General features: G+C 42.8%; 1 protein-coding gene across 2 annotated transcripts; it reads left to right on the top strand.

The window, feature by feature from the left end:
- The first annotated feature begins 1,395 nt into the window (after window positions 1–1,395).
- Window positions 1,396–12,050, top strand: atoh8 (atonal bHLH transcription factor 8). 2 transcript variants are annotated; one of them, XR_010962627.1, is made up of 4 exons: window positions 1,396–2,407; window positions 3,841–4,032; window positions 7,478–7,543; window positions 10,985–12,050. XR_010962627.1 is itself a non-coding variant. In XM_067982386.1 (3 exons), the coding sequence occupies exons 1-3, from the start codon at window positions 1,748–1,750 to the stop codon at window positions 10,988–10,990; spliced, it is 858 nt and encodes a 285-aa protein (XP_067838487.1). In that variant the 5' UTR covers window positions 1,400–1,747; the 3' UTR covers window positions 10,991–12,050. The 2 variants fall into 2 exon arrangements, 1 of the variants encoding a protein (XP_067838487.1); XM_067982386.1 differs by lacking the exon at window positions 7,478–7,543 and having other exon boundaries at window positions 1,400–2,407.
- Window positions 12,051–27,848: the final 15,798 nt, after the last annotated feature.

Below are 27,848 nucleotides of genomic sequence, written 5' to 3'. Positions count from 1 at the left end.
ACAGGAGTGATTGGCGAGCAGGGCTTGGTACAGGATAGAATACGGGCAGCAGAGTTTTAGATAGGCTGAAGTTTACAGAAGGTGGTGGATGTGAGGCTGGCCAGGGGAGCAGTGGAATAGTCAAGTCTGGAGGTGACAAAAGCATGGATGAGGATTTCAGCAACAGATTGACTGGGGCAGGTGAAGAGTCATGTGATGTTAGACAGGAGGAAATAAATGATCTTTGTGATGGAGAGGATTTCGGGTTGAAAGCTCAGCTCAGGGTGGAATGGGCCACCAAGTTTGTGAACAGTCTGGTTCAATCTAAGGCAGTGGTCAAGAAGGGGGATGGAACCTGTGGCAAGTGTAAGGAGTTTGTGGTTCCAGCCAAACACAATGGCTTCGGTCATCCAAATGTTTAACTACAGGATATTGTGGTTCATCTAAGACTTGATGTCAGACAGACAGCGAATTTTTCATTAATTCTATAAACTCTGATCTATTATGTCTCATATGTTTAACTTTATCATATGCCTCCTCAAAATCCATGTAGATTATCACTACTGGTTAACCCTCAGCAGCCAATTTAATTACCGGTACAAATTATTCCAGTGGATTTCTGAAGCATTAGGTATTGTTTCTAAATCTTTGATTATTGCTTATGGATTTTGTGATGTTGTGATGCAGGTCGTCAGTCTGGGCCAAACCAACCTGGCCAGCTCTGACTCCGGTCCTGGGAGGGAAAGTGAAGTCAGGACTGAAGGCAAGCATTTTAGTCAGGTTGGAAAAGAGGTGGGGAAAGAGGGAGCAGGAAACAATCAGCACTACAATCATAGAGAGGGAGTTCATGGGCTGAATGGCCTGAAAAGTGCTCAACAGTAAGCTGTTACAAGGTGTAAATGATCTCAATGGATCATAGGAACAGGACTAGGTCATTCAGTCCCTTGAGCCTGTTCTGCCATTCAATTAGATCATGGACGAGCTGTACTTTAACTCCATTTACCAGCTTTGGTTCTGTATCCCTTAATACCCTTACCTAACAAAAATCTAGCAATGTCAGTTTTGAAATTTTCAATTGACCCCCAGCCTCAACACCTTTTTGGGGAAGAGAGTTCCAGATTTCCACTACTCTTTGTGTGAAGTGCATCCTGACATCACCCCTGAACGGCGGAGCTGTAATTTTAAGGTTATGTCCCCCCCCCCCCCTCTTGTTCTGGACGCCCCCACCAGAGGAAATAGTTTCTCTCTGTCTACCCTATCAAATCCTTTAATCATTTTAAATACACTCAATCAGATCACCCCTTCAATCTTCCATACTCAATGGAAAGGCATTTTTTCTTGTTAAATCATTGCCTTGATGGATTTCGTGTCGAAATAAACCAGAACATTTGGGATTCGAGCCTTTGCTGTGTTCGCCAGCTTCAAAACTACTCCTGAAAGTGTGATGTGAACGAAAGGCAGATGCGAAGGGTTCCTTTTTATAACGCGTTGCGTTTCGCAGTCTCCCTTTAACAGGCATCGCGATGACTGATGTGACTAACACGGGCTTCTGTGTAAGCTGAGGCTAAACAAACACAGATGGATCGCCGAATGCGTTCGCAAAAAAAATGTTGGCAATGCAGAGCAAGGGACTTGAGATGACATTCTCGCATCACTAGAGGCATTGCTTCAGAGCTGTTGCTATAGCTGCGGAGAAGGAAGGTTAACACACAGGGCTGAAACACGCTCTGCAGAAGATTTAAAAAAAAACTCGGCTGTCTTCTTCATAATGAGGACCTCGGAGAGCCTGGACGAGGCTGAGTGGAAGAAACTCTGCGTCAAAGGGATCGGTACAATAAAGAGGCTGAAACGGAAGAATCGGGATGTCATCAGGCACGGTGAGATTGAGAAAGTTTACGAAGGTGAGGAGGAAAAGGTGGGCGACCCTTTGATCGCCCGGCTGACTGAGAGGGAAGGTCGCTTCGATGACACTTTCCAAGAGACACCCACCACTTCCACTTGCAGGGGTTCCGATGCTGATATTGTGGATTTGCGCAGGACTGCGACCATGGCAAGTGCGCCGGGTGGAGGAGGAGGAGGAGGAGGGGGAGGAGATGATGAGGGTCTCAGCCCGCAGTCTGCAGCTCCAGGTAAGGGGAAGTTTACTCGACCTCCTCCGCCCCAAGTGTGCGCCTTTGAGCCCCGGGCGTTTGTGGACCAGCAGAGCCTCCAGCCCCGCATCGTGCTGTGCCAGCGTTCCTCCGACGGCTCCTACTCGTCGATTTCGCATGCAACTTACAGCCCATCGCCTAGGAAACGGCCGGGCGAAACTTCCAGCGTCTCCACCGAGATCAAAGCCATCCAGCAGACCAGGAGACTGCTGGCGAACGCCAGGGAAAGAACCAGAGTCCACACCATCAGTGCAGCCTTCGAAGCTCTGAGAAAACAGGTACAGTTTACACTGGGACAGTAATAATCTGGAGGATGAGGGATAATATTTTGTTCTATAAATAATTAAATAGGGAGACTCTGCAAACAAAAAGGTCGAATCAAACAAATTGTCAAAGGCTATTAAAATAATTCAATTTACAAGCAAAGATATAAATACAATGTGCTCAGTGTTAGTTCAGCTTATCGTAATGTAAATATTGATTACAATGAGTGGAGTTAATGTTAAGCTCCGACCACCTCATGATCCTAAAATTAACGTCCATGGCCAAAAGCTGTTTCCATAATCAGCCCCAGTAGGTTCTCAAAGTCTTATGTAGGGAGGGTCTAAATGATGGGAATACTATACACAAGGCACATTTACAGTAACTGTATCGCTTGTCACCTATTCAGAATTCAATGTAGAAAAACGATACAGAAGTTAATAGAGGCCCCCAAAACGCTTTAAACAGATACAGAGGCACACACGAAAAGTTCCTTTCCACTGTGGATCTAGGCTGCCGGAACAGATTCTGTGGTCCCTTTAATACCGAGTCTGTCATTCTTTGTTAACACTCAGACAGAACGACCTTATTGCTGCATTTACAGACTTAGTTAGCCCAGCCTCGAGACTTAGACTCTCACTGTTGAAAAAAAGACTGTTCCTGAGCATTCGGTACATATTTAACATTATTGAGTGGAAACTGATTTTAAAAAGGGACACTTTTCACTCTATCTTATGCTCAAGTTTGAAACATTTGCCTAGAGTTATACAATGTAACGAGCTGGCGAAGGCAGTTTGATGCATTTGTGTATGTTTACAAATACTTCTCTGTGGGAGAGAGAGGTCACTGAACAGATTACTGAAAAATTGCACAAACTGAGTTAATAATGAGGTGCAAAATTGCCGATTGGGATATTGGACAGGAGCCCAGGGCTTTATTGCACGTGGTGTGTTTGTTTCTTTTACATTCCTCAAAACAATTAGCGTCTGAGCTTGGCCGAACCCTGTCATAAATTGTCAATACACCGTTAGATCAACTGAACCTTAGCACTGTTACGCGTGCCCAATACATATTTTAAAGTAAAACCACCTCAGCAGTGTGTCAAATCAGATTTCTATTTCATTTCACGGAAACTAACCAGTGTTTATCGATATAACACTACCTCAATACCGGAAATCCTTTTGTAATATATAACCCACAATTTAACCACTTCAGTTAGCATTTATCTACTGTGTATATATGTGTGTATATATATTTATAAATTTATACATGTATCTATTGTGTGTATACATATGTATTATACTTAACTTACTGCATATGTGCCTGTATGTGTATATGCATGTAATTATATGTATATATGTATTATGTAATTTTAAGTATGTATGCATGTCGTGCCAGACTTAATCATCTTGTATTTTTCCCTTCAATTACTCTGGGCGCCTCTCTGCAGGTTCCTTGCTATTCGTATGGACAGAAGCTGTCGAAGCTGGCGATCCTGAGGATAGCGTGTAATTACATCCTGTCCCTGGCCAGGCTTGCTGACCTCGATTACAGCTCCGATCACAGCAACATGAGCTTCTCCGAGTGTGTGGAGCAATGCACCAAGACATTGCAGGCAGAGGGCAGATCAAAAAAGAGGAAGGTGAGCTTCCAGCCCAGTGCTAAAAGCGCAAGGAGACACTTTGAAAGTCCTCTCCATCTTTCTTTCACACACAGACACACACACTGTATGAACGAGATGGGTTTTTTTTTAACCCTCTCTTGTCTGATACACCCTGGGTTGAACAGTCTTTCCGCATTGCATAACGGCAGGATTCTTTCGCATCTTTGCCTCATGAGTGTTGTCGTTTCCCTGGTACAGATCGATCTGTTTATCTGTCTGCGTGCTGTATTTCGACATGAGCTGCATTGGCCTTTACACAGCTCTCGTGAACTGAAACATTTCCGAACAGTGCGGTCATTTGTTTTTATTTGAACCGAGAAGGCTGAGGGGAGGGGGGATGGGGGGAGGGCTGTAGGTTGAGGCAAGATTACCGACCCGCTGGGTGCAACAGACGTTTACTTAAAAAACCTGGGAATCGATCAAACTCTTGTATTTTGTGGAGATTTGAAGAAATGTTTAATGCAGATTTTTCTCTCATTTAAAAAAAACCTTATAGGAATAAAACTTAATGTGATAATATTATCAAGTCAATACATTGTCTGGATTTAGGACAAGATTTTTTTAAGCAGTAAATCTTCCCTTTTAAAAAAAATAATGAACTTGTGAAGCAATTAAACTAGAGTAATTGAAGCTTTCATTCCCACTTTATGACAATGGGAGTTTTTTAAACTTCATCTGAACTTCCCTCGGCATTCTTGTACTTTCCAGCTGCAATAGTGTCTAATAAATCACGCGCTGATCTTGCCACCGTGTTGTTTGTGGAGTGAATGAAGGGAGAGGATGGTTTTCTGGAGTGTTTGGTGTTTGTGCAGCCCCAGACTCCAGATGTTCAGCTGCTGGTGTGGGAAGCAGAGCTGGCGCCACTCAGGGCAGAGGGCAGAGCAAAGGCACGCGATTTGGGGAAGAAACACTCAGTCACACGAAACTTTTGGCACATTCCCCAGCACTCGGCTGGACATCTGTTCCAAAAAAACTTTTTTAATAGCTGCTTTCTGAGCAGCTCCCGAGGATACACTGACTGCAGCTGTTTCATGTGAAGAGACAGAGAGAGAGAGGGGGGGGGGCAAGAGAGACGGAAACGTATATGAACAGACCATAATGTTATGAATAATGTTATTGCAGTTTTAAATTCAGGAAAATTGCTATTGCTTTCTAATTTTAAAAAAACTAGACCCCTCTGTTAAGTATTCATTTCACTAGGTTTCAATCTGAATTGAAATCCAAAGAAAAACTCAAATTGTCAAATTAAAAATTTTATAATTAGTTTATTCTGCTCATTTTTAAAAAATGTTTTAATTTTAATTCAGAGCTTTGTTTGAAGGTGGATATTTGCTATTTTATGGAGGGATGTGGAACACAGCAGATGGAGCAAATCACATCACAACTACCCGACAACATTTTGAAGACGCAATGTTTTCCCAATGCTAATTGAAAGCATCATCGTTTTTCTCCATATCACTAACACTGTGGTTATACTGGAGCTAAAATCTTTGATCAGCTGCAGCATTGATTTGCAGTGGACAGCACTTTATTTCAACTGCCTATCCACCGATCAGACTGGTGCAGAGAGGGAGCTCTGCATATGCGTGCACACACAGACCTCGCTTCAGACTGCTAACCAAACTTCACCAGACTGATTCCTGGGATGGCAGGACTATGGTATGAGGAGAAATTGGGTCGACTCGGCCTGTATTCACTCAAGTTTAGAAGAATGAGAGGGGATCTAATTGAAACATATAAAATTCTGACAGGGCTAGACAGAGTGGATGCAGGGAGGATGTTTCCCCTGGCTGGGGGGGTCCAGAACGAGGGGTCACAGTCTCAGGATACGGGGTAGGACATTTAGGACTGAGATGAGGAGAAATTTCTTCACTCAGAGGGTGGTGAACCTGTGGAATTCTCTACCACAGAAGGCTGTGGAGGCCAAGTCACTGAATATATTTAAGAAGGGGATAGATAGATTTCTAGACACAAAAGGCATCAAGGGGTATGGGGAGAGAACGGGAATATGGTATCGAGATAGAGGATCAGCCATGTTCATATTGAATGGCGGAGCAGGCTCGATGGGCCGAATGGCCTACTCCTGCTCCTATTTTCTATATTTCTAACTGCCTTGAGAGTATGGGCAGGAGAAGCCACACTCTCAAAACAACAACAGCAACAACAGCTTGCATTTATATAGTGCCTTTAATGTACTAAAAAGTCCCAAGGTGCTTCCCAGGAGCAATTATCAAACAAAATTTGACACTGGGCCACATAAGGAGATCTTAGGACAGGTGAAAGGTAGGTTTTAAGGAGTGTCTTAAAGGAGGAGAGAGAGGCGGAGAGGTTTAGGGAGGGAATTCCAGAGCTTAGGGCGTAGGCAGCTGAAGGCACAGCCACTAATGGTAGAGCGAAGAAAATCGGGGATGCGCGAGAGGCCAGAATTGGAATAGTAAAGAGACTGCTCCGCTCGGGTTAATCAAGTGCACAAGATATCAAACTGATCCTCTGCACACTTTTTCCACCCACCTTGACCCCCACGCTACAGTTAGACTCAATGTAGCATCAAGTCCAAGCAGTATGACATGGCTTTAAGTTACACTGTTATTTTTGCAGGGTTGCATAGTTGAAATCATTTTGCAGCAGCAGTATAACTGCATTCTGTCAAAGTTTTGCCTATTAAACTTTAGCAGTGTCGATCGTATTTAAAGCAGGGTCTCACTTCAAAGTCATAGAATCGTGCAGCACAGAGCAGGCCACTTAGCCCATCATGCTCGTGCCAGTTCTTTGAAAGAGCTATCCAATTAGTCCCACTCCCCTGCAAAGCGTGCACAAATGGCAATGAATGCTGGCCTTGCCAGTGACGCCCACATCCCATGTATGAATAAAACAAAATCACTCATTGATTGATTTCAAATGTGTGAAATTGACATGTAAGAAAGGGATACTGCAGTTTGGAAATGAAATAGCCTCCAACCAATTCAAAGCATATTTCACCAATTTGCCCTATTCCTTAAATTCTCACCACAATTAGGCAAATTCACAGAATTGGTTGAGTAGGTCAGTTTGATATCCCATTTTGAGAGGGAAGCCCTGTTCCTGTCGAATGCTATATGGTCACATCTAATTATGAATAAATACAAGAGTAACATACTTTTTATGCAAAATGAGCATGTAGGACACTTCCTAACTAAGAACCTCTGTTAAGGAGCTAGAATAAATGTAGGCAGTCCAACCAGACCAAGAATTGCCCTTGAAATCCAATGGAGAATTTTTGGTCAGGCTTATTTTTTGGCAAAACCATGGCAGGAGCAGCCTGTTTTGAGATCTCTCCAATAACAGTGTCACGGTGGCCAACAGCTGCAGTGTGGGTGTTTGATATGTCGTTTGCATATTATTACCACAGCATTAGTTATTTCCTCTGTCGTGTTTTTAAAAATAGATGTGATCTGTGGTGGAGAAATACCATCTCAACTCCAATCGTGTGCCTTTCCTCTCTTCTGTTCAGGTGAGAGTAAATTTAATTGTCAGACTCCAGGAATTTTGGTACTGCTGCAGATTGTTAAAACCCTTGGGTTTCTCCCACACAGTGAGTTGGTAATTCAAGATGAGTCATCAGGCGCAACACTGAGCAGAGGACAAAGGGGAAAGTAACTGGCTGTTGGGAAGATTGAGGATGAGAAGATCCATGAGTTCCACTTTGGGTCTTAATTAAGAGCCCTATTACTGGCTGGGTATAGGATGGCATTGATGTGGACTGTGGAGATGTTGGAGTAGATTTTCACCTTTGCTGCCTGGGCGGTAAGCATCACTTCAACAGAGCACAGAGAGGATACTCAGATGGGGAGGACCACGTACCCTTTAAAGAATCCGCTAGATTTTTCCTTCAGTTAAATGGAAGGAAAATCCGTCACTTTCTGTTACCAGTGTGCAATCCTTCCCGCAAGATTTTCCTCTCTGGATTCTGCCTAGGCAATGCTTATTGCTCTGGCGTCAAAGATAAAAAAATCTACCCCATTATCTCATGCACAAGAGATGTGTGATACATTGCCATGCAATCTATGACATGGTACAGTGTGCTATCGTAAAATTTGCCAAACTCTATTTCATAAACACTGTGCCACTTTAATGCTTTAAGGGCTTGGTTATTTAATCGCCAACTGCATCTATATAAGCAAGCAAGAAAGAAAGACTTGTATTTATCTAGCATCTTATCATCTAAAATGCCTCACACAATGAATTACTTTTTGAAGTGCAGTGATTTCTGTTATGTCGGCAAACAAGGCAGTGATTCTGCTCCAGCAACATTTCACAGCAATGAGGTAAATGTCAGGTTAATGTAAGAGCACTTTCACCACACAGGCTGCAGTGGTTAAAGAAAAAGGCCCACTATCACCTTCTCAAGGGCAACTAGGGGTGGGCAATAAATGCCGGCTTTGCCAGCAACATCCATATCCCGGGAATGAATAAAACAATATGTTTATATTTGGTGACACTGGTTTAGGGAGGAATATTGGCCAAGACATTGGGAGAACTCTCTGCTCTTTTTCAATAGAGGCATGGATTTTAACGTCCCCCTGAACAGGCAGACAGGGCCTCACAGTAACGTCTCATCTGGAGGAATGAATATCATTTCTGTACTTTTTCCCCCTTGTCTAATTTTGTTTAAATTGCTGTAATTACTGTATCTTCATCTTTCTTCCACTAAAGAAATGCGTCCATCCAGAAGTTTCCATTTGTTTTGCATTTTTATTAGATATTTTAATAATTCAATTAGTTTTTTTAATATTATCATTTCGAATTTTCCTTTTGAAAAAATAACTTTCATATTAGTCACCGCACTTAAAATTTGTCCACTTTAAATTCCTTTTTTCAAAGTGAATCACGAGTTTTATAATTACTAAGAAAATAGTTGGAACTGAGTGTATTATAGAGTATTAGATGACAAATGTCCTAGTTACAAAAGAATTACATGTTTAGTCTAGAACAAATGACCTGATCACTCATTAAGTGAAAAATACAATTGTTTAGTGATTGATGGTGCATGGATTTAAATATTAATGATTTGGAAACATGATTTGCATATATCCGCACCTAGAATAGTATATTGCTCCTGTAGTGCATTTAAAATCATTTTTAAAAAGTTCCAATCACTGGTCTGTGCCAAGCTAACTGATTTGAGTCAGGGCAACAGTTGGAGTGGTACATTTGACCCCAGTGTGTGATGGCAAGAGAGAGCAAAATCAACCTGGGTTCACATTCTTGCTATAGAATAATCCCTCCTGGAAATGTGTGTGTGTGTATGGATGTCAGATGAGGACAGTATTAGACTTGGCTGTGATACCATCCATGGTTGACTAGCCTGTCAACGCTGTCTGTGTTCAGACATGAAGAATGGCCACTTGGGTGATGGGCTGGCTGTTTGCCAGCGCTCATGGGACTATACCCCCTGGAGGAGAGGAGGGAAAAATGAGTGTGGAAAAAAGTTCACTTTCTTTGACCCAAGTTTAACATCAGAATTTTATTACATTTCTTGGAAAAAAGATTATTGATGTGTTGACAAAATATTTCCCTTCTTGCTTGCCTCTCAGAAGTTTTGGCACTCAAATGGAATAAAATTCCATTGTTTGCAATTAACTGGAAGCAATCCATAGATTGTTGCAATAACTTTTTAAGAAGTTGCTTCTTTTTGTTGTAAGTGTCAGCTTGGGAGCACTCTCATTACTGAGTCAAAGGGTTGTGGCTTCAAGCAGCACTCCAGGTCTTGAGCACGTAACCTAGTATCAAGGCAGTGCTGTTCTTTGGATATGTCAGACATAAGTCCTAGCTGCCTGTTCCTGTGGTTCAGGTGGACATTCAAAATCCCATGGCACTACTAAAGAAGAACAGATTGTTCTGCCAGTGTCCCGGCCAATACAATCAAAACCGATTAGCTGGTTATTCACCTTGGGTATATTTGCCTACATAACAGCAGACACTGCACTTTAACAAAAAAAATATTGTGTGTGAAGTGATTTGGAATGTGTCGTGCAATGTGACAAGGTGCTATGTAGATCTAAGTCTTTCTTACTTTAGTTATTTTTTTCCCATCATTAGCTTTCTCTCTCTTCGCCTCACATACATATCTCCCAACCTGCAATGTGTTAGCACTTGCAAGGATGGGATTTCCTGTATAACCAGCAAATCAACTGGACTCATGGCGTGGGATTCTTACACACCAGTGTTGCTTTACTCAATGATGTTGCTCCATGTCAGGATTATAAAGGGACAATGGAGAGTAGACAACCTGCTGTCAGATAGGTCTCTGCCAATGTCAGCCTCGATTTGGACACTTAAAGCTGCGTTGGAGCAACCCAAGGGTGGCACACTGTTACCCCTGAGAAGAAGTGCCAGCCTTCCACACCACTACGAAGGTTGGAAGGCACGAGGCATGAGAAATTGGGGCTCCACCCTGCACTGGTGCAGAACCTTGTGGGGCCCTGTTTGTGAGCAGCTCCTCAGACTGTAATACTGTTTCATATCTTGTAATTTTTAATTCTTGCTATTTATTTGGGGAATCATGTAAATAAATAAATAAATGCTCTGTGAAGCACTCTAATAGCATGTTATGGGCTTTAGCTCACCAGGGTCCATTTTGATGCAAGGTAAAATTGAGTGTTAAAATTGAACCTGGTGTGTTAAAACCTGAATTCAATTCAGATGTCTGAGTTCATTACTGGCCTTGGATTAAATGTTCATGTATTTATTGCTTAACTGAGATGGAGTGAAACTATATATCTTTTATGGGTTTTACAATACCGACTTCGTCTTTCAGTCTGTCCCTAATACGAAACACATTTGACTGCCAACAGCTGCTAGTAAACTCAGTACTCTATGGGTTAATTAATCTCATCCTATTCCGCATGGTCTACTAGTAATTCCTATCATAAATTACATTCTGCCGTTTCAGGAATGATCCAGTGAAGGAGCGACATTTCACAGGAACATCACACAGTGAGCTGGTGTCTAGCCAGCACTGACAGGGAAGCAGACATATAAGAAATTGAAGACCAGATATAGAATTGCAGGAGACATTGCGCAGAAGAGAGGTTAACCCAAAAGAAATTATGGTGTCTGTTTAAAAACAAGAAGTCCCTTTTCTCGGGAATACAATATCATCCTACAAGAACAGTCAGATTTATAGATGTGCAATCTGTTCGGCACTTTCTCTTTTTTTGTTTTGTTGGAGGATGATGTTGGTTTTGGGCCATCACTCACTTTAACAGCACAGATAACAGGATAAAGTAGAATGATGCAATTTTATGTTGATAGTTTTTTTTAATTTAGGAGAGTTAAAGTCGGGCCTCAGACTGAATTAGCTATAAACACATGTTGGCCCACTGGGTACAATGTAATGCATTGTGTTTTTGTGGCTGGGTAACAAGAATTTATAAAGCTGTAGAGGAGGTTTATAACAATCATCTGTGCACCGGGATTAATTGCATATTTTTGATATTGTAAATCTGAATAACTTGCTGTAAAAGGGTCGGTTAAATTTGTTAATTAAGCTAAAACTAGTGCTACCAATGCTAGTTACTTCAAAACTCCAATATTTTTGGTCAGCTGGCTAAAGTGCTGATGACCCCACATGTGATCTTTTGTGTATTTTCAGCATGTTTTCTGATTGTGTCTTGGCCAGATTTCATGCTGATAACAAATTACAGCAGATCCTCTGGCTGTCTCCTTAGAAACAAGTGGTCAGACAATCAGAAAGCCTACTGATATGACATGCACTTTATGATCTATGTAATCACACAGTCCTCTGTATTATTGTGGGGTCATATTAATCACTAGTATTAATGTACAAATGTTTATAAAGGTATATGAGACATTGGATGTCAGTTTGAAGCTAATTATTGTGTTGTGAGGAGGTCCGTGCACCAATAGTCACGAGTGTATACCTTTCTGGAACATTTTTAACATCAGAAAAATCAGAGACCCCCCCAAGAGTCTATCCAATAAATTGTTGAGCCCTACAGACTGGAAAGTTCCTTGTTTCAGTCACCAATCTTTGCTGAGTTAGCTGGTCCCAACCAAGATAGAGATAGGGACAACGCAATTGGTCTCTCTGAGCTTGTTTGAGGAAAATTATTCAGGGTACCTGCTCCTGATTGATATCCACAGACCCCCCCCTGCTGGAAGAACACGATTGGATGCCATGTGAGGACAAGGATTGGGCTCAGTTATAATGCCTCATGGTCAAACACCCTGTCAAGGATCACACATGAATGATGGACACTTGGAATAATGGCCATTTGTTCTACGTACTAGAGTAGGATTAGCACCTGAGGAACCAGCATCAGGTAACAAGGGGGAGCAGAAAACTGGTCAAGGTATGAGAAAAGGCCATTTGGCTGATTGATGTTCATCCCTCAAACCTGCATCAGATTAATGTAAAAGAACGTTAGTATGGGTCCCATATCAAGTTTTGTTCCAAGTGGAGCCCATGATGTGGAACTGTTTACAATCATGATGCCCAAATTGGCCATAGCTACAGTAATGTAAATTAACTATAAAACCTTACCAGTATTAAATTAAAAAATCTTACCCAGTGGAATGCATTCCACACTGTCCTAGAGATAATGCAGGTCAGAATACTTCTCCATCATCTTCCACAGAATCAAAGATAACACATGAGCCCCAAAATTAAAAAACTCTCCCTCCTGCATGGGGTCTCTCTCAATGGGAGCAAAAATTGGAGAATCGGGGTGTGGCACCCCTGATTCACTGTGCTTCCTGTTTTTCAATCATTGACTGCAAGTGCAGGACTATAGTATATGAACAGACAGGTTGCATATTAGCTGGTGTGCGATTACACAAAAAGACTGTAATAGTGAGTGTGGCGATTGCATGTTTTTTATATTGAAAAGATTTAACTCACTAGCCAAAGGGAGAAATTCCTCAGCACGGAGGTAGAGGGAAATGATGAGGCATAGAAAGCAATTTATACCCCACTGGTAGGTTCACTGAAAACTCATGAGCAAAGAGGTTGAGCACCCCAAGTGGGATATTGCATCTTATCCTCTATATTACAAGCTTGGTAAGTAACTAAGCTTAAAAGGGAATTGTTGCACCATTTAAGTAATGGTTCCATGCCAATTGGAGGGTTTGTTTTTAACTTAGGCCAACTGTCCATAATTTTCATGAAATATGAAAAAGTATATCACATAGATTGTGCCATCATGTGCAGCGTAAATATCAATTGAGGCTCAATAGCAAAGGATTCATACAGTAAAATGCACCACCTGATTGAAACTCAGTCTGTAACAGGATCGTTACATAGTCCAATGGTATATTTAACCTAAAACTGCCATGCTGAGACCAGTGACTCTCTTATTGGTTCCAGCCAGAAAATGCCTCATTCATGCTTCCCAGCTCCAATTAGAATGACTAGATTGATTCCTGGATAAGAGGGTTGTCCTATGAGGAGAGATTGGGGGTGATTTTAAACCCCAAGAAAGGGTGAGTTGGGGGCGGGTGGGAGTTGAAAATAGTTGTTTTTTTGGGTCACATCCACAAAATTTTCGGACATTGCTTTCCCAGTGAGAAGTCTGGACTTTTACACACCGACGTTAAACCCGGAAATAAAGCCGGGTTGTGGTCACAACCCAAAAAACAACTATTTTCAACTCCCACCAGCCCCCGACCCACCCGTACTTGGGGTTTAAAAGCACCCCCATTGAGTAGAATGGGCCTATACTCTCTGGAGTTTAGAAGAATGAGAGGTGATCTCATTGAAACGTAAAAGATTCTGAGAGGGCTTAAGAGGGTAGATGCTGAGAGGCTGTTTCCCCTGGCTGGAGAGTCTAGAACTAGGGGTCATAATCTCAGGATAAGGGGTCGGCTATTTAGGACTGAGATGAGGAGAAATTTCTTCACTCAGAGAGTCGTGAATATTTGGAATTCTCTACCCCAGAAGGCTGTGAATGCTCAGTTGTTGAGCATATTCAAGATTGAGATCGATAGATTTTTGGACACTCGGGGAATCAAGGGATATGGGGATCGGGCGGGAAAGTGGAGTTGAGGTTGAAGATGAACCATGATCATATTGAATGGCGGAGCAGGCTCGAGGGACCATACGGCCTACTCCTCCTATTTCTTATGTTCTTATGAATCCTCTTGCCCAGAGAGCGTCGTGTGCTTACGGACATCCGCAGAGCTCCATTCCGAGCACTTAAAGTTCTAAGGATATAATTATGCAAAGCTCTGCTCTTGGTATGGATGTGGACTGTGCTGGCAAGGCAGTATTTATTGCCCATCCTTAGTTGCCCTGAGGGCATTAAGAGCCAAACACTTGGTATGGGATTGGAGTTACATGTAGGGCAGACCAGGTAGGTGTGGCAGGTTCCCTTCCCTAAAAAACACTGGTGACTCAGTTGGGTTTTTACAGTCATCCAGCATGGTCATTTTATCTGGTGCCAGTGTACAAATTAGCAGGTTTATTGAAATCAGTTTTGAAATTTGCCATGGTGGAATTTGAACTCATGGCCTCCAGTTTGCTAGTCCAGTAGCCTTTAGGCTACCAGAGTTCAGCAAAACTTCAACTGGAAATTGGCAGTGTAAAAAAAGCTGTTAGTAACATCTTGTATTATACTACTGCTGGAAGGTTCCCAATAAATTACACAGTTTGATGACTATTTATATAGTTTAAAAGCCAGGTCCTGCAGAATCATTAAACATGCAGTATGTATATTCACATTAATATAAGCAGGGTCTCTTTGGGGTGAGATGGCTCCATAATAACATGCCTGGCAATGGAAGCTCAAAACCAAGTCAACCTTCTGTGGTAGACTCGGTAATCCAGATAGCTAAGCAGTACTTTAGGACACTGTTGATGATTAACCAGCCAGTTTGGTTCTCCAGTGGAGCGTGAATGGGACGATCTGTCACTGGGAGCTGGGACTCGTCCCACTCCGCTTCAGATAACCCCATAAGCCATGGCTCTAATAGGCAGGATAGCCCTAGATTGTCAAGGAGTGGAAAGCAGTGGTCTGTAGTGGTAAGCTGCCCAGTTTTAGGTGGTTAAACTCCAGCAGCACCCTGCACATTCTTGGTGGGGGGGGGGGGGGGGTTCCTAAGCCTTTGCTCAGCCTCTCTGTGCATTAGGTCTCTGGACTTAGATCAATGTAGTGTATCTCTCTGGAGAAAAGGTATACAATCCGCACTGGAAAAACAGAAGCTCTATCTGTGTGGGTTTCTCCATTGTGTTTGGAAACTCATAAACATGATGATGGGTTTCACGTGAGTCAGATACCCATCGACCAAAAAAAATTATATACATTTTATTACATGACTGCAGTGAACTGCACATATTTGTACCAAAAACTCACTGGATTTTTAAGACGCAAGTGGTGAATAAGACACCTAAGGCATTCCTTCTACTGGACAAAGTACAAAACAATTAATCATTAAACAGTATGTTCCTGTGCATCCCTATTCTGCTACCCAGCACCAGAACAAGGGCATTATAAACGTGGCTTACTCTCAGTGGAGTCAGTCCGTGGCCGGGAAAAGTAAAATCAATAGAAATTCAGCTTCCATCTAGGTTTGTAGTAGATGATGAAATGCTAAGCTCTCCTTGATGGCTCGTCATAGAATCATAGAATGATACAGCACAGAAGGAGGCCATTCAGCCCATCGTGCCTGTGCCAGCTCTTTGAAAGACCTATCCAATTAGTTCCACTCACCTACCCTTTCCCCATAGCCCTGCAAATTTTTCCTCTTCAAGGATTTATCAAATTCCCTTTTGAAAGTTATTATTGAATCTGCTTCCACCGCCCTTTCAGGCAGTGCATTCCGGATCATAACAACTCGGTGCATAAAAAAAATTCTCCTCATCTCGCCTCTGGTTCTTTTGCCAATTACCTCAAATCTGTGGCCTCTGGTTACCAACCCAACAGCCACAATCTTGCTCTGAAGGAAATCAAGGCACATGCAAAAAAAAACAGCATTTCTTTGGCAGTTTGTGTTCCAAAAAATGTGCAGTCTGCAAGTTTCTATTGGGGCTACATAGAATCATAGAATGGTTACATCACAGAGGGAGGCCATTCGGCCCTTCAAACCCGTACTGGCTGTCTACAAGAGCAATCCAGCTAGTCCCACTCCCCTGCCCTATCCCCGTAGCCCTGCAAATTTTTTCCCTTCATGTATTTATCTAATTCCCTTTTGAAAGCCACGATTGAATCTGCCTCTACCACCCTTTCAGGCAGTGCATTCCAGAACATAACCACTCGCTGCATAAAGAAATTTTTCCTCATGTCGCTTTTGGTTCTTTTATCTCTCTTATCTACTCTGTCTACACCCCTCATACAATGTATTGATAAGGTGCAATTTGGGCCCGTGCTTGGTTTTCTGTAGGTAGGCTGGGTTTTTTTCTGCTTGAGAGTCTTGCATCTCACTTCTTCTATTCTCAGTGGCGCTGACTAATCTTGAGACATCTCGATTAAAATGGGACATTTGAGATGTACAGCCTGGTGTCTTAGTGGAGATTACAATTTAGTTGTTATGATTTGGCTCTTAATGAGGATGCCCCATACTTCTACCAGTTTCCAGTATCCTTAACCCTGGACTAGGTATAACCCACTGTTATGACTGGGAGGATGATGATCCATCCTGTTCCACTGTTAGACCCAAAACAATGAGTCCCAAGAACAAACAATAGGTGTTCATTTACCTATTTGAATTGCCTAATGGCATAACCACTGGTTGTGAATGATTCATTTTACCGAGAATGCTTCGATCCTGTTCGGTTTTGGTTCTGCCAGGACCTCGCGGCTCCAGGCCTCATTACAGCCTTCGTCCAAACGTGAACAAAAGAGCTGAATTCCAGAGGTGAGGTGAGAGTGACTGCCCTTGACATCAAAACAGCATTTGACCGAATGTGGCACCAAGCAACCCTAGTAAAACCGAAGTTAATGGGGATCAGGGGGAAAACTCTCCAGTAGTTGCAGTGATACTTGGCACAAGGGAAGATGAATGTGGTTGTTGGAGGCCCCAGGACATTGCTCCAGGAGTTCCTCAGGGCAGTGTCCTAGTCCCAACTATCTGCAGCTGTTTCATCAATGACTGCCCTCCACCATAAGGTCAGAAATGGCGATGTTCACTGATGATTGCACAGTGTTCAGCTCCATTCATGGTTCCTCAGACAATGAAGCAGTCTGTGCCCGCAGGCAGCAAGACCTGGACATCATCCAGGCTTCGGCTGATAGTGGCAAGTAACATTCATGCTACAAAAGTGCCAGGCAATGACTATCTCCAACTAGAGAGCCTAACCACCTCCCCTTGACCTTCAATAGCATTACCACAGCCGAATCCCCCACCATCAACATCCTGGGGGGATCACCATTGACAGGAAACTTAAACTGGACCAGTCACATAAATGCCATGGCTACTGGAGAAGGTCAGAGGCTGGATATTCTGCAGCAAGTGGCTCAACTCCTGACTCTCCAAAGGCTCTCCACCACCTACAAGGCATAAGTCAGAAGCAGGATGGAATACTCTCCATTTGCCTGGATGGGAGCAGATCCACAACACTCAAGAAATTCGACACCATCCAGGGCAAAGCAGCCCACTTAATTGGCAGCCCATCCGCCACCTTAAACATCCACTCCCTCTATCACTGGCATACCATGGCTGCAGTGTGTACTATCTATAGGATGCAATGCAGCAACTCGCCAAGGCTTCTTCAGCAGCACCTCAAAAACCAGTGAACTTTACCACCTAAAAGGCCAAGGGCAGCAGATGCCTGGGAACACCATCAACTCTAAGTTTCCCTCCAAGTCACACACCATCCTGACTTGGACATTCCTTCATCATCGCTGGGTCAAAATTCTGGAACTCACTACCTAACAGCACTGTGGGAAAACTTTGACCACACGGACTGCAGAAGACTGGCTCAAGAAGAAGGCCGACCAACACCTAAGAGGCTGAGACAGGAGAAATTATAATGGGGAATAAGGAAATGACAGAGACGTTAAACAAATATTTTGTATTTGTCTTCACAATAGAAGACACAAAAAACATATCAGAAATAGTGGGGAACCAAGAGTCTAATGAGAATGAGGAATTTAAAGCAATTTAGATTAGTAAAGAGAAAGTACTGGAGAAATTAATCGGACTAAAAGCCGACATATCCCAGGACCTGATGGCCGACATCCTAGGGTTTTAAAAGAGGTGACTGCAGAGATAGCGGATGCATTGGTTTTGATCTTCCAGAATTCCCCAGATTCTAGAATGGTCCCTGTGGATTGGAAGGTAGAAAATGTAACCCCCGCTATTCAAGAATGAAGGGAGAGAGAAAACAGGGAACTATAGGCCAGTTAGCGTGACATCAGTATTAAGGAAAATGCTAGAATCTATTATTAAGGACATAGTAACAGGGCACTTAGAAAATCATAATATGATTAGGCAGAGTCAACACGGTTTTATGAAAGGGAAATCATGTTTGACAAATCTATTAGCATTTTTTGAGGGTGTAACTAGCAGGGTAGACAAGAGAGAACAAGTCGATGTAGTATATTTGGATTTTCAAAAGGCATATGATAAGGTGCCAAACAAGAGATTGTTACACAAGATTAGGGCTCATGAGTTTGGGGGTAATATATTAGCATGGATTGAGGATTGGTTAACGGACAGAAAACAAAAAGTCGGAATAAACGGGTCATTTTCGGGTTGGCAGGTTGTAACTAGTGGGGTGCCTCAAGGATCAGTGCTTGGGCCTCAGCTGTTTACAATCTATATCAATGACTTAGATGAGGGGACCAAGTGTAATATATCCAAGTTTGCTGATGATACAAAGCTAGGTGAGAAAGTAAACTGTGAGGAGGACTCAAAAAGTCTGCAAAGGGATATGGAAAGATTAAGTGAGTGGGCGAGAAGGTGACAATGTGGGGAAATGTGAAATTATCCACTTTGGTAGGAAGAATAGAAAAGTAGAATATTTTTTAAGAGGGAGAGACTGAGAAATGTTGATAGTCAGAGGGATTTGGGTGTCCTTGTACATGAATCACAGAAAGTTAACATGCAGGTACAGCAAGCAATTAGGAAAGCAAATGGTGTGTTAGCCTTTATTGCAAGAGGGTTGGAGTATAAGAGTAAGGAGGTCTTGCTGTAATTATATCAGGCTCTGGTGAGACCACACCTGGAGTACTGTGCATAGTTTTGGTCTCCTTACCTAAGGAAGGATATACTTGCCTTAGAGGGGGTGCAACAAAGGTTCACTAGATTGATTCCTGGGATGAAAGGGTTTTCCTATGAGGAGAGATTGAGTAGAATGGGCCTATAATCTCTGGAGTTTAGAAGTATGAGAGGTGATCTCATTGAAACATATAAAATTCTATGCGGGCTTGACGGGGTAGACCCGAGAGGTTGTTGCCCCTGACTGGAGAGTCTAGAACTAGGGGTCATGGTCTCAAGATAAGGGGTCGGCCTTTTAGGACCAAGATGAGGAGAAATTTCTTCACTCAGAGGGTTGTGAATCTTTGGAATTCTCTACCTCAGAGGGCTGTGCATGCTCAGTCATTGAATATATTCAAGCCTGAGATTAATGGATTTTTGAAGGGAATCAAAGGATATGGGGATAGGGTGGGAAAGTGGAGTTGAGGTAGAAGATCAGCCATGATCTTATTGAATGGTGGAGCAGGCTCGAGGGGCCGTATGGCCTACTCCTACTCCTAATGTTGTTATGTTCTTATGTTCTTAATGCCTGTATTAGGTCCCTTTAGCAAAATTGGAATGCAATGAGCGGAGCAGGAGCCTTCAGCGGCCACATGGCCTATGCAGCAGTCGCCAACAAAAGGTACTTTTTAAGCTATGGCTCAGTGGGTAGCACTCTCGCCTCTAAGTCAGGAAGTTGTGGGTTCAAGTCCCACTCCAGAGACTTGAGCACAAAATCTAGGTTGACACTCTAGTGCAGTACTGAGTGAGTGCTACAGTGCTCAGAGGTGCCATCTTTCAGATGAGACGTTAAACTGAGGCCCTGTCTGCCCTCTCAGGTGGACGTAAAGATCCTATAGCACTATTTCAAAGAACAAGGGAGTTCTCCCCTGTGTCCTGGCCAATATTTATCCCTCAACCAACATCACTAAAACAGATTAACTGGCCATTATCACACTGCTGTTTGTGGGACCTTGCTGTGCATAATTTGGCTGCCACATTTCCTACACTACATTCCTTCATTGGCTGTAATGTTCTTTGGAATGTCCTGAGGTTGTGAAAGACGCTATATAAATGCAAGTCTTTCTTTCTTCTTTAAAAAAAAATTCAAAAACCATTCCTGTGGAGGTAGGGGGAATGGTACTGCTCCCCCATCTCCACAGTACTCACAATCGCCCCCCACAATTTCAGGCCGGCCTTGGGCCTCCCGATTGGGGAATGTGCTCTGCGCGCAGTGACCATTTCAGGCCCGGATACAGGCCTAAAGGAATTTCCACACCCTGGTGTTTGCCTAAAGCTGGAAACAACAGGTATTGATCACAAACAAATCAGTCTAGGACTACAGTAACTAAAAGTTCTTAAGTGTTTGCCGACACTGTGTAGGCGTGAGCTGCTACCCTCTACAGGCCAATTTTTGATACTTTATATCAACAAAATTCAAAGACCCATTAATGGGTCACCTAATCTTGTCAATCAAATGAACAAAAAGATGCTCTTGGTGTTGGTAAAAAGGGGAAATGATGAATTTTAGGAAAGCTGAATAAAATGAGAAAATGCTGGGAATGCACAGAAGGTCAGTCAGTATCCGAAAGACAAGGTAGGTTATTATTTTGTTGTACCCTTCTCCATAACTAACCAAGGGTCAAATTTGAAACACCAGGAGCAATTTTCCATATGCGCCCACCCTGTGGGGAGCATCACCCACGGGAAACACGTCTCATGAATTTGGGAAAAGGGGTACCTTTAGCAGTATTTTCTCTTTTTATTTCGCGCTTTTCACATTTGCGTATGTTCAATCATTTCCCTCCTCCCCACTCTGAACCCTCTATACCATGCAGCATTAAATGTGCATGGCCCTTATCCCTTTTCTAATTTGGCTAATGCACCATTAATTAGTAAATCGCCACAGTGATGTTATTTACAGCTGTTAAGATTATTCACAGATTTTGCTCATCAGGCACATATGCCTCATGAAACATGTGATAAATTAGCCGAATGGAGGGGTCTTACATCTAACACCCCAGGGCTTCCCCTAGCACAGTAATCAAAACATGCTGCGTCTTATGGTTTAGGCTCAGTGTGTGCTCATCTCTTACACAAATATCCTGGGGGAAGTCAGAGTGTGAGCTGCTACCCTCTACTGGCAAATTTCTGAGGCCTTATATCAACAAAATGACAAAATTCAGAGACCCATTTACGGTTCACCTCATCTTGTCAATCAAACGCACGAAAGGATCCTCCGGCTGTCAGTCAAAAGGGGAAATAGTGAATTTCAGGAAACCTGAAATAAAAACAGAAACTGAACAGCCGTTCAGTCAGTTTCCGAAAGAAAAAATAGGTTAACTCTTGTTATTCGAAGAACAGCAGGGAGCGGATTAGCGATGATCTAATTGAATGGTGGAATAGGCTGGAGGGGCTGAATGGCCAACTCCTGTTCTTATGTTCCTATGAGTTCTCCCCGGTGTCCTGGCCAACATTTATCCCTCAGACAACACCGAAAACAGATTATCTGGTCATCTGTCTCACTGCTGTTTGTGGGATCTTGCTGTGTGCAAATTGGCTGCCGCCTTTCCCACATTACAACAGTGACTACACTTCAAAAAGGAACCAGTCATCTCCCCAACATCTTAGTCAGAAACTGATATGTACTAGACGGTTAAAAAAAAACAAAGAAGGAGAATCCAAGAAAAATTAGGTAAGTATATTAACTATGTATTTTTTTAAGTTAAAAAACTGCAATGCCAGGAAAAAATTGCAGCCTTGACTGAAGTAGAGACACACATCAGGAATGAAAGACGAGAGACTCTTAATCTGCTCTGAAGTGTTCCAGTCAGTCACTCAGTTTGAGCAACTAGGAATAGTCAATGAATGTGGTCACATCCCAAGAACAAATAAAAAAAGAGACATGGGGTGGTTTCCCCAACTCTTAAGGAGCCATCGTTAGTTCCTCCCAATGGACCAGTGAGTTTACCCAGTAAATATTCAGACATACCGGGAAGGAAACTAATTCAGGTCAGTGTTGAGTTACCTGATCTCAGATTGTGGAGCAATAGGGCACAGTTCACTGCCCCGAGGCTGAGGGGGAGAAAAATCAGTCAATGCCACCTGCTTGGAGTATACGTTATGTGGATGTTGGGTGAGGATGATCAGGCTCCACAGCATTACTCTCATGGTAGAACAAATGCTGACACTCAAGGCTCACGTATAAATCTGTTTTGGTGTTTACCCTCCACACTAGCAGTAGTCCTATTCCCAAGTGCCCACGCTGTTCGCATATTCCTATTTCTTTCAACTACCTATCAAACCTATTTTTAAATGTCGACATGGGCCGGAAAATTCCTCGGAGCTGCTCCCACTCACATATAAATAACGGCCATTTTCCTTAGGTACGGGAGGGCTCCTAATCCACGTCTAATTGTACCCCAAGAAAGAGGGAGAGGAGAGGTGATTGGCATTTTTTTTTAAAAACGGAACTATCATTCTTGTTTTGGGGGTGGGGGTTATACAGGCTATGTTTCTAGGTGGCCGACAGTGTTGGCACACTATCCTTTCACCTCCAGTCCCGTACCTGAGTGAAAGCCTGAACCCCAAAATCCCTCTGCTGTTCCACATCACTCAGCCTTTCCCCATTTAAAGTATAATGGTTTTTACCAGAATGTACCACTTCACATTTGCTGACATTGAATTCATGATATACATGAATATGTTTCTATATATATATATACATATATAAACATATATGTGTTTCAATCCTGAACTGACTAACTGAATGAAAAGCTATTCTCTGTAAGGTTGCAATTGTCCTGCACTTGGATTGAATTCTAGCCTCTTGGAGTAGGTCTCATGCCGGACCACAATCATGCACTCAGTCATCCCCTGAGTGTTGTGTTGAGGTGCACCCAGGAATTTCTGCAGGGGTTTCCCACTCCTCCATTGTTTACACCATTTTTCCTAGGTTTCTTTAGCTCTTCCGCTGAATTTACAGTGAGACACCGGAGAAACCACCGCGGAAATTCACCCCCTCAATGTGTGATTTTTTTTTGTTTTGGTTAGACTTTGTGTTCAACGAAGTGAAGCATGTCAGTACTAGAGAATAGAACATTTCCATTTCAGGCAACTAGTGTCGGTATTGGTCACTCACGGATCGGGTATAACATCATTACATGCCAGGAAAATGTACCGCAGCCACAATCTCACATGAGCATTACCTGCTACATCAATGCAACATTTTCACGTTTTCCACATTAACTTTACCAAGGGCTTTCTGAGTGACAGTGCCAAGTTAGTGTCAAGGAGTATCAAATTACTTAGAATTACATTATGGCCCAGAATTTGTCGCCTCTCGCGACGTTCCCCGTTAGTTAAACATTTTCCCTCACCCTTTCGCCCTGTAACTTGCTGGAAGTGCAAGCTGATAATGGCACGGTGAGGGCAACAGGGCGTCTGGGATCTTGGTGAACAACGGGATCAACAATGAAATTTAAGGTTGAGAAAGAAACAGAGGAATGACGGAGAAGGAGGGTGAATTAGAGTCAAATCAAGTACAGAAAGAAAAATAAAGAGAGGGAAAGAAAGATTGGATTAAGAGAGAGAAAAAAAAGACAGAAAAGAAAAGTAAGAAAACAATGTAACATTTTTTAATTTTAAACATCGCTAACAACAATTTACTATCTGTAGGAATGAGACTCCACAGTTTAAATTGTTCCCTTTCTGGGCCGGAGAGGTTGAATGGCATTGCAGGAACAGCCTAGCTTTCTGTGGCGAGTTTAATTGGCAATTAATACGCAAATGCCACAACTTCATGAAACCCACAGGGAGGTTGAGGGCGAGCTCCCGTTTTCGAGAAGCTAACGGCACAGGGGCGCAAATTGTCCAGCAACTTGTAGCGATTCGTAATTCATGGGATAGCTCTTCTTCACCACAAGTTGCTGGACGATTCACACACTCATAACGGCATGTGCATTAAACTCGCCACTATATTGGCAGCAAACTCTGAACCATTAATTGCAACAGGGAAAAAGGCCTTTCAGCTCAACCTGTCTGTGTTGGTGTTTATCCACCACACGAGCAGTAGTCCTAATCCCATGTGCCTGCTCTCTCCCCATCGCCCTTTTTATTCCTATTTCCTTCAACCATCTATCTAACCCATTGTTAAAGGTTGACATGGAGCTGAAAATTCATTGGAGCTGCTCCCGCTCTGCTGGCATTACTTCGGGGTAAACAAGGCTTCCGCCGCACTTCCGGTGAAGTAATGCTGGCGGAGCGGGAACAGCTACAAGGAATTTCCCACCCTCAGTGTAAAAACATTTCTCCTATTCTTTGCCTTAAATCTCTTATATTTAATCTTATATTTAATCTTATATCTGCATCCCTTTACTCTGGTCTGGAAACAATCTATTTCTATCTACTATGTGAGCTCTGCCCACTAGAAATGGTAGTGTAATAGTTATGACTAGTAGTCCAGAAATCTGGACTAATAATCCAGAGAACGTGAGTTCAAATCCCACCATGGCAGTTTGAGAATTTGAATGTTATTTTAAAATATCTGGAAATAAAAAGCTGGTACCAGTAAAAGCGACCATGAAACTGCCGGATTGTCACAAAAACCCAACTGGTTCACTGAAGGAAACCTGCTGCATTTACCCAGTCTGGCCTATATGTGACTCCAGTCCCACGCCAATGTGGTTGAACTCTTAACTGCCCTCTGAAGTGGCCTAGCAAACCACTCAGTTGTATCAAAACCACTCAGTGATTCAAAAAGAAGGCACATCACCACCATCTCAGGGCAACTACGGATGGGCAATAAATGCCGACCTTGCCAGCAACGCCCACATCCCAAGAATGAATTTTAGAAAAGGGACTAGATTAAATCCAGTCAAAGCTCATTGCACCTAGAACCCTAACAGCAAAATGAGGGCCATTTCATCAGTCTTACCTGGGTTTGGACCAAGGTCCCAGCTGTGAATGGTATGCACCAGCCAGTTCCCAGCACCCAACAACAACAATTTGCATTTATATAGCACCTTTAACGTGGTAAAATGTCCCAACGCACTTCACAGGTGCGTTATCAAATTAACCTTGACACCAAGCTTGGTCAAAGAGATAGGTTTTAAGGAGCGTCTTAAAGGAGGAAAGAGAGGTAGAGAAGTGAAGAGGTTTAGGGAGGGAATTCCAGAGCTTAGGGTCTAGGCAGCTGAAGGCACGGCCGCCAATGGTGGAATGATGAAAATCAAGGATGCGCACAAGGCCACAATTGGAGAAGCGCAGAGATCTCGGAGGATTGTAGGACTGGAGGAGGTTACAGAGATAGGGAGGGGTGAGGCCATGGAGGGATTTGAAAACAAGGATGAGAATTCTAAAATCAAGGTGTTGTCGGACCGGGATCCAATGTAGGTCAGAGAGCACTGTTGTGATGGGTGAAGGGGACTTGGTGCGAGTTAGGATATGAGCAGCAGAGTTTTGGATGAGCTCAAGTTTACGGAGGGTACAAGATGATTCTTTATCAAAGTAGTACATAGATATTCTGTAGTGAACTGTTAAATTTATCCCATGAGTGAAAGGCAACCAAATAATTCAAGAGTGGACAGGTACACATGAGTCACCGGGGCCCACTCATGAATGTGATAAATTTTGCATTCTGTGTCTTATTATTCTGCTTGCTCCTCAGTACATGATAAAAACTGCAGGATATTTTACATTGATTTATTGCTGTATTAATGTTATTTCATTCTGTGCGGCATGCTTTAATAGCTCCCCATCTAAGTGCAGTGTCTTTCACCTCTCTCCAAAAGTATTTTCTCTGCCAACATTAAAGTCTCATGAGTGGGAATTAAAGTTATAAATTATGGGTAAGGACATCATAACAACCAAGTATTTTAATAAATTGTTGTAAATGCGTTGTACATTCGCATCCTGACTGCCTGGCATTCTAAATGTTCATAAAAGTATAAAGGGCCAATTTCCCCGAACCTTGCACATGGAAAAATTATATTTTCCTGGGTGCAAAGGCTATACACAAGCTTACAGCTCTTTCATTGCTGACCACACGTACCCATAGGAACGCACATTAGGAACAGGGGTAGGTCATTCAGCCCCTCAAGCCTGTTCTGCTGTAGCTTAAAATTTAAAGCTTTGGGACACACACAGCTTCAACTGGCTTCACACCTAAGAGTTTTATAGCACAACCCTGTGACACCCACAATGGGTTTCAGCTGCAGCACATTTCTGTCACTGTGCATGTGTTCCTTCAACTTATAACATGTCAAGATTACTTCTCTGTTTGTATGATAAGGCAGCACCTAATACAAGGGAACAGATGTGAACCAGAGGCCTGAAAATACCAGCCTTTGACTCTCTTGGAGGAGGCTGCCAAGGACATCCTCGCCTCGAAGAGTAGGCTTCCTCTAAGCTTTGGGCTAGTACCATCCAGTTCTTACGTCTTGCCCCCTCTACTCACTCCCTCCCATATAGGAATACATGCAACCAAACAATATACACAGTTAATTAGTATCTTGTAATGAAAACTGTTGGAAGATGTCTTTTGAAGACAGCATTGTAACATTGGTCATTTTTCTATAGGCCTGGAACAGCAAGCAGCCTGCTAGCTCTGCCACTGGCCCAGGATAAGACAGAGCTTCACAGCACTCTGCTTCTCTCTCACTAACCTTTGCAAGCACAGCACACATCCTGAGAATGAAGTTAATGAGCTTGATTTGAAACACCTTGGTTATTTCTTGCCACATTTTATGCACACTGGTTAACTGTTGGATCCATGCTGTCTTCCACATTGTCCACATAATTGTCTCTTCTTTAACATTGACAGAAAGCACTTCAGGATTTTTCATTTGATTGGTTATTAACCCTTCCCTTGACTACCACTTGAATGTGTCCACTTTCCTCACTGCACAGCTCTTTCACCTGTTCCCTTACGGTAATATTTGATCTTTCTCTCACGGTAGGTTTATCTTTCATCAACTTATCGGGCATTGCACAAATGCAGTTAATTAGGACGTTTCCACTTGTGGGGAAGTCAAAACTAGAGGTCTTCAATATAAGATAGTCACTAATAAATCCAACAATGAATTCAGGAGAAACTTCTTTACCCAGAGAGTGTTGAGGATGTGGAACTCATTACCACAAGGAGTAGTTGAGGTGAATAGCATAGATGCATTTAAGGGGAAACTAGATAAGTATATGTGTGGGAAAGGAATAGAAGGATATGCTGATAGGGTTAGATGAAGTAGGGAGAGAGGAGGTTCGTGTGGAGCATGAACACCAGCATAAACCTGTTGGGCCGAATGGTCTGTTTCATTCTATGTAATTCTATGTAAAAAACATGAAATCCAGCAAGCGGATCATTTACGTGAGTTTCAAACTTGTAATGAGATCATTACTCAGTCCACAGACCAAAAGGACTTTATCACAAAATGCGGTACGATTTCAACCCATCCACGTGCCTACTGGTTCAATTTTACAATGAACTCTCAATACCACCTCCCCTCCCATCCCCCCACCCCCACCCCCGCCACCATCCCCAATGAGGCTCTGCATGGGGAATGAAGCTTTGAGAAATATATTCATATATTCTTAGGGGTTCTATCACTCGTGTGCGCTGACCTCAG

The sequence above is a fragment of the Heptranchias perlo genome, chromosome 1, assembly GCF_035084215.1.
Source record: "Heptranchias perlo isolate sHepPer1 chromosome 1, sHepPer1.hap1, whole genome shotgun sequence".
NCBI classification, from domain to species: Eukaryota; Metazoa; Chordata; class Chondrichthyes; order Hexanchiformes; family Hexanchidae; genus Heptranchias; species Heptranchias perlo.
Note: the sequence above shows the minus strand (reverse complement) of the source record. Positions and strands in the feature narration are given on the sequence as shown.